General features: G+C 46.8%; 1 protein-coding gene across 4 annotated transcripts in view; it reads left to right on the top strand.

The window, feature by feature from the left end:
• Positions 1 to 6375: 6375 nt before the first annotated feature.
• LOC146799746 (uncharacterized) overlaps positions 6376 to 12719 on the top strand; it is an 83547-nt gene continuing 77203 nt past the window's right edge. For all 4 annotated transcript variants that reach the window (XM_085627430.1, XM_085627431.1, XM_085627429.1 and 1 more), the window contains exon 1: positions 6376 to 6527. In XM_085627430.1, coding sequence (XP_085483556.1) covers positions 6398 to 6527 — 130 coding nt within the window. In that variant the 5' untranslated portion in view covers positions 6376 to 6397. The remainder of the gene's footprint in view (positions 6528 to 12719) is intronic.

The following is a 12719-nucleotide window of genomic DNA, read 5'->3' as shown; positions in this document are numbered from 1 at the left end:
CCAGTAGCAACGGTGGGAATGTAAGGCGCAGCGGGGCGCTCCGCAACTGCGGCCTGGGGACATTTGCAGCGGCCTATTTATATCAGCACGAGAGCGGGGGGCGCTCAGTGACCGCCCCTTCTGCGGTCGTAAAGTGGGACATTGCCCTCGGGTGGCGGGGATACCGAGAGAAAGGCACCGCCTGGCTGCCATCACATAGCTTGGACACACATGGACTTGCAAGCTTGGGGAAGACTGCTTTACTGTGAGTTGGCTGGCACTAGTGCGCCCAAAGAAAGTGGAGGCATCATAATACACCGGCTGGCTGCTGAGACTGCGGAGGGCGGCAGAGGATAACGCGGTGAATGACCGGTGCGGTTGAAGGAGGCCAGATTGCAGAATCGGAGCTGCGGCCCTCAGGTCATTTGGTGTGGAGGATAGGCTGATGGCTGTATGAAGTGAGCTGTACAGAGGGCTGCGGTGGAGTGGGTAATCGCCGATACCAAATAGGAGCCGCTACGTTATTGACTTGGCCTGAGTAGCCGCTTTACATTTACAGCAGCGCAGATGCTTGGGCTGCAGAGGCCGGATAGCACTGCGAAGTGCCGCTTGGGGCCCGGGGGTAAAGGGGGGACGGCCCCTGATGCACATTGAGTAAGCTGGAAATTAACTGCAACAGCTCGGCAGTGCAAAGGGGAGCCGCACCGGACGGGAGACGACGATTGTGCAGAGGAACGCCAGTTGAGGGGCGTGCTGTGAAGTGCATAGCGGAGACGCCCTGCGAGAGCCCCTATAGAGCCGCTGAGACAGAGGGATGCATACCTGCCCTGCTAATCTACAGAGGGGGTAGGCGTCAGTAGTGACATTTGTTGGTGAGGATTGATCCCTTGTGGAAGTGACCAGTTACTGTCACGCTGAGTCTCGCGCCCGGCAGCGGTATCCCTAGTAGACGGGAAGCCTGATTGCAGCAGACATCGTTGAGAGGAGCCAAAGGTCGGCCGAGATGAGGAAACCCGATACGAGAGCCCAGGCTCACTTTTGACAAAAAAGCTAACAAAGCGGCGGACGGTAAGACTGGTCAGCAGAGTCAGGTGGAGGAGGGTGCCGCCTCGGTGCCGCCGGCAGAGGACATCCAATCCATGTTCAGGGACCTGAGAGCAAGTCTTCAAGGTCTCGACTCCAAAATGGACTCCCTTGCAGAGCGAATGGACCGGATAACACAGAGGATGGACAAGCAGGAAGGCCGAATGGGAGTGTTGGAAACCAGAGTCACGGAGACGGAAGAGGGGCAGACGGAAATGGACAAAAAACTACGTGAAATGGATGGGGTGCTACAGGTAATCAAGTAAAAGAATGAGGATTTGGAAGCAAGGTCGAGGAGAAACAACATAAGAATTACTGGTATATCGGAAACCACAGACATTCAGAACATGGAGAGATACATAGAGACCATGATGAAAGAGCTTTTTGGCCCTGCCTTGTCCCCCATGTTCCTAATAGAACGGGCCCATAGAACGTTAGGCCCTAGGCCACGACCAGGGGCTCCGCCGAGACGTATCCTGGCAAGAGTCCTCAACTATAGGTATCGGGATGCGATCCTTCGATCGGCACGAGAGAAAGGGGACGTGCAATACGATGGGAACACCATTGCTATGTACCCAGACTTCACGTTACAAGTACAAGCGGCCCACAGAGAGTTTCTGCCAGACAAGAAGATTTTCCAACAGATGGGAACTAAGTACTCGCTGATATATCCCGCCAAGTTGCAGATTCAAGGTCCTGGCAAGCCCACCTTCTTTACGGATGCAAAGGCTGCTTTGTCATATGTAAAACAGCTGGCTAAGGAGCAGAGACAAAGGCCGCAATTAGAAGATCCACATGCGGCAAATAATCTGAGCGATAATGACTGAGGGCACCGGAGTGCTGCACTAGCTGGGTAGATAAATCCATGGCTCTGAGTTATTGAGTAGCGGTGGTTTAGTTGGTAGGGACGTTAATTGGATGTAAGAATCTACTAGATAGGTTTGTCAAGTTCTCTGCTGATGTTGGGGCTTTCTCGGCGCACATGTTGACACTGGTACGTAACCATAATGGCTCCATGACTTGGGGCAGTCAGTGTTTAGCTCGGCCACCCTGCCATGAGTGCAGGGGTGTTATGCCGGCGGGCCCACGTTCCCCACGGGATGATTCCCTTAGGGCTCCTACTATGGGGCTATTGTTTGCGAGTTTGGGGAATTGGGGGGGGGGGGTCACAGCCTGTTTGGGGGGGTTGGTGTGGGAGGGGATGGGGGAAAAGGGTACGTTCTTTTACGGGTATCTGCCAAAAGATAAATGTACACCCAGTAGTCGATGGTGGTTGACACGAGAGGTTATATCCACATTTGGACACCGCCGGGCTGCTATTACAGGTAGCACTAGGCATGTCACATCTAAAATGTATTACTTGGAATATTAGAGGTCTGAATGATCGTCGGAAGGCGAGACTGGTCCATTCATACCTCACTAGACACGGAGCGGACATATGTCTGCTGCAAGAGACACACCTGACGGACAGCACTGCGGGTATGCTTAGAAACAAAAGATGGGGGGAGGTAGTCGCCGGGGGGTACTCCAACTATTCACGGGGGGTGGCTGTACTGTTGCGCAGGGGACTGCAATGGCGCACACACCACACAGTGATAGATAGGGAAGGACGGTACATTTTGTTACAGGGGACACTGTACAACACACCCACGATGATCATAAACACCTACGGCCCCAACACGGACGACCCTGATTTCTTCCAACGCATCAAGCAAATGATTCAAGCATTGAACAACACTTCGGTCATATGGGGGGCGACTTCAATGCGGTCCTCTCGGACGTGGCCGACAGGCAGGGCGCATCACGTGAGCACCACCCGAGAGCAACTGCGATGCTGCAAGATATTAGATCTGACATGCACCTAGTGGACTCCTAGAGATTGTTACACGCAACACTTAGAGAGGGCACATGTGTGACGCACCATAACAGCGCCTGGTCGAGGCTAGACTTCTAGTTGTTGTCTAGGGATATGCACACTTGGGTAATGGCGGCTGAACACCACCTGCGTACATTCTCAGACCATGCACCTGTACAGCTGACATTTAAAGTGCCAGATCCATATATTTCTCCGTTCAGCTGGAGGTTTCCTTCTAGGGCATTGCAGGATCAAGTCTTTAGAGAAGAGTTACGGGGGAAGATAGAAGACTACTTCACACTAAATGAGGGCACAGTGGAATCACCTGGCAAGGTATGGGAAGCGTTTAAAGCTGTGATACGAGGTGATTGTATAGCACTCAAAAAAGAGGTCCTTAAAGATATACGTACCACATTGCGGAGACTGGAGCTGAAGATTGGAGAGCTGGAGCAAATGCAGGTTCGCTCCCCAACTCCTGCTATTATGGCGCGGATCCGGTCTAAACTGTCAGAGTATCAAGCGGAGGCGAAGAGAGAAACGGTGTACCTATATAAAAATGCCCAGGCAAGGCGCTATGGCGAGGGGGACAGAGCCGGGAAAACACTAGCGGGATTACTCAGACCACCTAGGGGAGCGGATTACGTAACTGAAATGACTACGGAGGACGGGGAGTTGGTCAGGTCACCGCCAGAAATTTTAAACACAATGTCCCGGTATTACGAAACGCTATATGCTTCCAAGACTAACCCTTCCCAGTCTGATATAGTGGACTACTTGGATACCATGGCATTGGCATGGTTTAGCGACAGTGCTAGGCAGTACATGGAGCTTCCCATCATGGTGGAAGACATTAGGCAAGTAATAAGCAGTATGCCGGCTGGTAAGGCTCCGGGGGCAGATGGGCTTACTGCGGCCTTTTATAAAAAATACTCAGATATACTGGCGCCACGCCTGTTGCAGGTATATCTCGAGGCTATGGAGACAGGTATCCTTCCCCCCACGCTGAGAGAGGCTATTATTATAGCTTTGCTGAAACCTGCAAAAGATCCTACAGCACCTGACTCATACCGCCCACTCTCCCTCATAAATCTGGATGCTAAAATTTATGCCAAACTCATAGCCAACAGGTTGCAACCCATGCTGCCGCAGATAGAATTGCCAGACCAGTCTGGTTTTATACCAGGCCGCTAAACTGCCCTTAATCTACGAATGTTGTTTGGAATTCTGCACTACCTGGCCCCCCATGTACAAGCAATTGCTGCACTACTAGACGCCACAAAGGCGTTCGATTCGTTGGAGTGGCGATTCCTTTTTGTCCTGCTTCCCCACATGGGGTTTAACCCCTTGTTTATTAAACAAATTCAGTTGCTTTACACGAAACCTATGGCACGGGTACGAATAAATGGGCAGATGTTGGAACCTTTCGCCATAACCAGGGGAACAAGACAGGGCTGACCATTGTCGCCACTGTTCTTCGCCATCACCACAGAACCATTCGCGGCTCGGCTTCGCCAACATCACACGCAAAGAAGCATTGGGTTCACGTCCAGAGGACTGCTGATCTCAATGTATGCAGATGACATGATAATATACCTCACAAACCCCAAGGACAACTTTGTGGAAGTAATGCGAGAGATTGTCCGTTATGATGGACTTACAGGCATACAGGTGAACTGGTCCAGGTCCGTGATTTTTCCGCTCACTGACAATACTACCCAGATCGACACGGAATACCCTATACAGTGGGCAAGTGAGGAAGTAAAATATTTAGGAATATGGGTGAGCAGATCGGTGCAGGAAATATGGCTGGCAAACTACGCGAAAGTGATGGACTGGATAGAGTGCAAAATACAGAAATGAAAGCACCTTCCGTTGTCATTAATGGGGCGAATAGCCATCATTAAAATGGTGATACTAACCAAGCTCCTATATATGTTCGTAAACATTCCGATGCCGCTAAACACACACTTTTCAGAAAGCTGAGATCCCACGTCCTTGACCTGGTATGGGCGGGTAAGCAGCCTAGAGCATCCTGGAAGCTGTTGACACTACCCTTTGCCCAGGGGGGCTTGGGTGCTCCTGATTTTGAACTGCTATAGTGCTCAGGCGCAATATTTGCACATTTGGCAGCACCCTACGCCCTTCCAACCCCATGTAGCGATAGAAATTGACAGAGTAGCTCCCATTCCGCTGAAAATGGCGATCTACCAGCCTTATAAAAGGCCTCATTTAGAAATTGACACGGTGGAAACAATGAGGTGGTATTGTACAGCTTTCCATGAATAATAAGAAAGATTTAAATACAGAAATTATGAAAATGTTATGGAGCCATAGAATTACCATACATGATTAAATTGGCAATAGTCCCTTTGTCATCATGAGAGGCAGAATTCCCCACTCCAAAGTTAATCCTGGTTGGATGAACAAAGGAGGGAAAGTTGATTGGGACATTGATGAAATTAAAGATTGTATGAGTAAAACTCAACAAAAGAACAAGATATATATTGATAACAAACATGGAGTTAAGGATGTAAATATTCATGTGGGACAATGGGTAAGAGTGAAATCTAGTAGGAAGATTGTGAAAGGTGAAAATAGATTTAGCGAACCAAAAAGAATTGCTAAAGTTAATAGAAATACAGTCCAACTAGAAGATGGATCCATCTACCACATGAGTAAACTGGCCATTGTCAAAAAACATGATGGCGCAAATGAAAATCACCCTACCAGTTCTGACTCAAGTTATGACAAGTACTGGTGGATCAATATTAGTAACACATCCAATGTAAATGTTCCAGATGAGGAAACTTTTTCCACTAGCAATGAGCCTTGTCATACTTCTGAGTTCAGTAATTTTAATACAAGTAATCGTACAAACCAAAATTGCGTAGGAAAAACAAGCAGTTTTGGGAGGAAAATTTTCAAACCTGAGAAATTCAAAGATTATGTTTGTATTACATATATATAGTTAGCCTATGTTATTTAATCTTTTTTTATTTATTTAATTATTTATATAGAGAGGATAAGGGCTTTGCATAGATAAAGAAGGGGGATGTGTAGTGATATCTCTTTAATAGATTTTTATGTACTGAGTGTTGTTCGTTCTGTGTTCTCTATGTGGTGGGTGGAACACGGGGGAGTTCAGTTGGAGTGTAGCCGAGGACGCGTCTTGATCTCCTTGCCTGTGCTGTACGAGGTTGCTTATAAAGGACTTCAACTTTAAATCTACATTATATGCTTCATTACACTCTGTCGCGGTTCTGCGCCCGGGGGTGGCCCCTGGTCCAGCCACACCCCCCTCCGCCCAACCAAGGGGCAGGCAAGTGCTTCACTCACATGCAGTGGATTGGTTCAATGCTGGAGAGCGCGTGCGCAATGTAGACACAGAGGAGGGACTCCTCCGTGTTTACATGTCTACATTGCGCACGCGCACTTCAGCACTACCGGCTTCCGCACGTGCTGGCGCTGTGCGTCCTGCGCATGCGCAGTCCTGATCACGGTGCCATCTGCCCCCTTATGGACGCCCCTAATGCCCTCTCTGCCCTGCGCTCTCTGCTCCGGGGGATATCAGGTCGGGCCCTGCCGGGGGTGCTGCACAGCATCAGAGAGGGTGAGAGGATAGATGGGCTTTGGGGGGGGGGGAGCTGTCCTGGGCAGCTGGTGCTTGCCAGCAGTCGGCGTGTGGGACAAGTAGAGGGGTGTGTGCGCATGCATGCATGCATGTGTGTGTGCATGCATTAAAGATGCGGCGGGGGTACAGAAAGAGCATGTGCCAGGACACATAACAGCTTAGCAGTCTTGATACCTTAAGTTATGCTGGCACTTACAGCGCTTACCTTTAAAGAAGCGAGCGGAACTACAACTCCCAGGATGCACTTATCTACTGGTTAACCGATGGGGTTGAGATCTACCAGATAAAGGCATCTTGTTATGATTTGGGAGAAAGAATGTCAGTTTCTCATTTTGAGGTATGAGGAGATATGTAGGATGGATTAAGGGAGTGCACCAGTGCTTTAAGTGGGGCAGGCTCTGCCAGTGCTCAGTAAGTGGAATTGATTAGAACCCCCTTTGAAACGGGTTCCTATATAAATGACTTTTAACTCTAAAGGCAAAATCGTCAATCAGTGTCTCCTCTGGGACTGTAGAAACCTTTAAGTTAGTCCCAGTTAGTAAAGTTTACATTTCACATATTTTACTTCGCATTTATTTACTACGAGTATTTGCATTTTACAGACTGTGTTTTGGTAAGGATGTTGGGTATGAATCTTGTATGGTGTGTATACACCTCTTGCTGTCTTGTCTATCAGTGTGACTCACAGTGGGGCTGGGGGTCAGGGTATGAGTCACAGCTGTGGAGTTTGGCTGATGGCAGTGGAGTTTCTAACCGTGCCTTACCGAAGATCATACCTTATTCACACTACATGTTTATCCAGCCCTTGGCCTCTTTGCAGAACGCAAATAGCAATGGTCGTGTGTTACAGTAGTAATTATAATTCGATATGAAAGTGTTTGAAGGAGGTTTACTCAGTTGTTGAAATATTCATAGCATCTAAGGAAAAGAAAAATGCACTGTTTACATTTGGGCATCACACCATATATACTTCACTTTACGACACTCAGCTCCACCCTATGCCACAATACATCCATGGCTCTTTACTCCACTTGTGCCACTGTACGCCCCACCACTCCACTACACTCCTCTCTTCTACGCAACGCTACGCTATTCCACTCTGCCCCACGCCACTCCACTCTACAGCACTCTTTTCTATGCCATCCTATTCCAGTCTATGCCACTTGACGCCACTCACAACTCTACTCTACTCTTTCATTATTACATTTTAAAGTAGCATGGGCTTCAGGTAAGTTGTGTTTTTAAGAGTCGCCCAAGAGAATTGTTTAGCTATTTTTCTATTGTTTTTGCTCTGTAAATCATGGCCAAGCTCCGGATAGGCACCATTTAGAGGACTCTTCATCTTATGTTTCCCTCTCTCCTTCTCCCAAGAAACAGACTAGAGGGTGGCATGAGGACGATTTTGTGGAAAAATAACTATAATCATTTTTGAGACCCTGTCCTCTATGGATAGTCCTGCTCCTCCTACTACAATAGCATAAATAAATAAATAAGGTTTCTCCTTCTGATTCCTCTCACTCTGAGGGTAAAGAGGTAGAAATGTCCACTTCTGACCAAAGAGGAAAATACATTGATAAATAGACTTTGTTCAAGATATTTATGAAGCACCATAGTAAGAAGGGGTTTCCATGGGATGATGTTGCAGATACTTCTTCATGGCAAGTACTAAGACAATTTCAGTGTGCTTTTTCCATGCACCAATCTTTGCATCATCACACACACTATGTCATGAGTACTCACAAACATTTTTGCAAGGGCCACAAAGTTTGGACTGTGACCGAGGGCCTTATCCATGCTAATAGGGTGGCGATCTGGAGGCGGTGGGTACTTTTGGTGCAAGATGACTTTGAAAATGAATGTGTTTCAAAAGTTAAGTGGTGCAGGGCCACCTAGTTAGTTCCTTTCGTTAACTTCAATTAACTTCTAAATAAAGGCTTGTTTATTTAACAGCTTTTTAATGATAGTGCTGAGCCGAGGGAATAGCAGCGCAGTGATGCTGTTGATCAAGGGGCCATGTGTAAAGGTCAGGAGGGCCGCATGCGGCCCCGGATAGTACTTTGAGTATCACTGCACTTTGTAATCCTTAGGGAAAGTACATACCTGGTTTAGATGAATTCACCTAAGTTTGTTTCCAGGTTACATCGTTTAGAGGGTATGGAAAAACGATTCCGGGACTAGTGTCAGTGGATTCTTGAGTTGCAAGCTTGCTTCATCGTGTCCCTATGGCGGAAAAGGTTCTCTTCCAAACGTGAAGCTTACTTGGCATGGAAAAAGTCCTATGCTGGATTTCATTTAGCCATGAGAGTGGGCGTGTATGGAGCTTATTTTTCTCAGTCGCTCATCCCTGACTTTAAAGAGCTCTTTAAAGCCGTCCGCAAGGGCTTGGAGTGTACGTCCTTGCTGCAAATCAAAAACGTAGGAGGAATTGTTATCAGACGTATCCTTTGATGAACTGCATGTGTCACCATTGGTGAAGGAGCAGGCATTGCAGCCCTGAAGAGCTTGTTTAGCAAAGAAAGGCGCACTGATTCAGTTCATAAAAACTCAGTACTTCTTCCATCTGAAGAAGTTAAACTCTTTGGCCCAGAGTCGGAAAAACAGCTATGTTGGTTGTTCAAAGAGAAGAAACGTTTTTCTTCCTTTCAACAATAATCTCTGCTAATATGTGGTTTTCTTCAAAGTCTTCTTTTTTGACAACCCTCTGGAAGAGCTCCTCCTAAACATCAGACTTACAATACAAGGAAGCAGCATGAAACGTAATTTGCTGGATGTTTTGACCAGATTGGGAAAGCTGCTTACCTCAATAAATTTACACATCCATAACTATGCTGAAGTTGGCCCCAAGTGGCATGTTGGAGGCTGAATCAAACATTTCATGTTGGCTTTAGAAAAATCTGCTCCAATGTCTGGGAGCTGAAAGTGGTCAAGGAAGGATATCTTGTAGAATAAATCTTCCTTCCTATAGACTTTGGGACCATAATTACCCCCTGCACGTCACAATCCTATTAAGAAGTTGGTAATGCTTTAGGCAATTCTGTCTCATAACAAAGGAGTTCGTTGTTCCAGTTCCTATAAAAGGAGTACGGCTTGGGGCTTCTTCCATTGTGTTTTTAGTTCTCAAAGTGTCGGGAGTAATCAAACTCCTAATTGACTTGAAAAACAATACAGTTGAGAAGGAGACCTCCTTTCAAGAGTGAGTCTTTTCTCAAGATAATTACTTGCATTCCAGAGAAACCCTTATGATTACAATAGATTTTATAGAAACTTATTTTGTCATTCCCATTTCTGTTTGTCGTCAGAAATTCCTACATTTCTGCAAGTGTGGAAATCGCTATCAGTTTCAAGTACTGCCTTTGGACTTAAATCTGCTCCAAGAGTTTTCAAGAAAATATGTGCCCTCTGACCCATAGTGCCCTCACCCCTGTTGCTGTGTCATATCATCAGAGCTTACATCTCAGAACAAAGCCTTAATTGTGCTTTGATTATTTGTCCTGAGAATTGTGTTCTTTTTTGTCTGCTTGGTTTGTAGTGCCACATTAAGTGAGCTGTGGATATGATTTTGATGTTGGAGTGACTGGTGGAAGACATTCACCAGTTGATCACTCATCTCTTAGTTAACTAAGCCACACCGTCCCTGCTCATTTCGAGATGGTGTAGGCCTGGTAATGTTGGTTGGCTGTGTGAATCTTTGAGCTGATCCTGCATATGTGATACTTTCTGCCTAATGTGCTCTGTTGGATGTATAGTGGTGTACATTGGTTGCAAGTGATGCTGGGAGCTAAGCGGTTGCTACCTCTGTAGCACATTTGTGCTGTATTAGAAGTATGCGGAAGTTCTAACATGTACTGTCGGGTGTTCATTGGTGTGGTTTCATGAGGATGAGTTTTGGATTTCTCCAATTAGATCTAACGATGTAGTACACATGTGGCAAGGTAGCTCAGCCTTTGTTTATACCTAATGAGCTTTATTGGAGCAGGCCAGACCCGGTATTCCAAAGAGTGACTTGAGCAGAACCCGTACAACATTCTAAAGAATGAGGTACCACATCCTGCTGCATGTTTGCAGTAAGTGGGCGAGGTAACAGCTGGAGCAGCAATGACAGGTGGTGACATGAGCAGAATCTATGCTACCTAGAGGGCAGTTTCGAGCATGTTTGCACTCCAACCACCTCATACTCCTGAAGGTGCTATAAGAGGAACGATCTGTATGCACAGGAATCCTAGTTGTCAATTCTAAGCCCTAGCCGCAAGGATTGTACTAGAGTGCATGAGAGGTTGAGACATAACATGGTTAATAGGCTACTTCTCTGCCAGAACCAGACTAATCAGGCATATTTAACCCGCCTGTCATTACTCCTCAATACACATTCATAACTTCAGGTTAGATCCCAGAGTCCTTTGATGTGTTGTGTGGAAATGAGTTGGGTTTCTCCTTTACCTTCCTCCTAGACATTTTCCCTTTTTATTTTTATTAGAGAACGTAATTGCAGGGCAAGAGCTTCGAGCACTTTAACAATGGGGATGCAATGTCATGGGGAAAGAGACTAGAAAGTTTCCTTGTTTTGCGTGGTACACCAGCATGGCATGGATCTGATGGAAGCCTCATTTTCAGCCTTAGTTACTATGTTACTGGGTACTTATAGAGCGCGCGGCTACTCCCAAGAGTGTCCCGGCGCTAAGGAAAAAGAACCAGTGACAGAACCAAACAGGATGCCCCGAGGCCGCTGAACTATTGTGCAAACAGCTAGGTTTTTAAACTGCGTCTGAAGCTGAGGAGGTCCTGCGCCTGACGCAAGGCTGGAGGCATGTTATTCCAGAGCCGAGAGGCCACCACCTGAAACTACCGTCCACCCAAACGAGAGCGGGAGAACCTTGGGATCTGCGAGAGTAGCAGATTGGAAGACCTCAAACTTCTAGATGGAACATAGTGCTGGCACCTGTTTCTCAGATATAAGGCCCCAATATTGTGGAAGGCCTTATAAGCCAGCACCAAGACCTTAAAATTTACCCTCTTGCGTACTGAAAGCCAATGCAAGGACTTCAGGTGAGGAGTCATGTGAGTCCTGAGGTCCACCATAAGTATGGCTCTAGCCGCGGCATTTTGTACCACCTGGAGGCGGCCAATAATATAATCCGAAAGGCCGACGTAAAGAACGTTTACATAATGAAGACGGGACAGAATCAGTGCTTGTACTACTGTTTTCTTGTGGGAAACTGAAAGTAACGGCAGGAAGTTACGCAGCATTTTCAGTAGGCCAAAACATGTGCCAGCCACAGCCTGAACCTGGGATTTAATGGACATATCCGTGTCCCATTTTACCCCAAGATTCTTGACAGTTGTGGCTGAGGTAGCAGGAGGAGACATGTTCTGTGGCCACCAGTCACGCCACTCTTCCTCCGGATTGTGACAGAAGAAAATCATTTCTGATTTCTCCAAATTGCACAGTAGTTGATTCTGTTTAAACCACTCAAATACTGCTGACAAGCAGATGTTTATCTTGTTCCCATTAAGGGCCTCATCCTTACCACACGTGAACAACAGTCGTGTATCATCGGCGTAAGAAATGATTTTAGCGCCATAGTATTCTGCCAATGGCACCAAAGGGGCCATAAACACATTAAACAAAGTGGGGCTTAAAATAGATCCCTTTGGGACACCTACATTCAGTGGCGGGATAGGGGCCGCAGAACGGGGTGACCAAACTGTTTGCTGACGATTTTCCAGATAAGATCTGAACCACTGCAGGACCGTGCCCCCAATACCACACCCTTGGAGTCTACCCAAAAGGAGTTCATGGGGCATGGTGTCAAAAGCTGCGGATAGGTCCAACAATATCAAAACTGCCTTCCCTCCTTTATCAAGTGTGACTTTAATGGATTCAGAGATTTCCAAAAGGGCTGTTTCCGTGCTAAAATTAGCTCGGAAACCGGATTGGCTTGGATGTAAAACACAGTTGGTCTCAACAAACTCCGCAACAACCTTATTTACAAATTTCTCCAAGGCCTTGGAGAAAAAAGGCAGCAACGAAATTGGCCTGTAGTTGCTGGCTACAGAAGGGTCGACGGAAGATTTTTTTTTTTAGAAGAGGAAGAATTTTCCCATGCTTCCAACTATTAGGCATCACTCCTTCAGCCAGAGAGAGGTTCAAAACCTTGTTGATGGTCGGGTTTA

Source organism: Triturus cristatus, chromosome 9 (assembly GCF_964204655.1).
Source record: "Triturus cristatus chromosome 9, aTriCri1.1, whole genome shotgun sequence".
Lineage (NCBI taxonomy): Eukaryota > Metazoa > Chordata > Amphibia > Caudata > Salamandridae > Triturus > Triturus cristatus.
The sequence above is the reverse complement of the archived record's forward strand: the minus strand, read 5'-3'. Positions and strand labels throughout refer to the sequence as shown.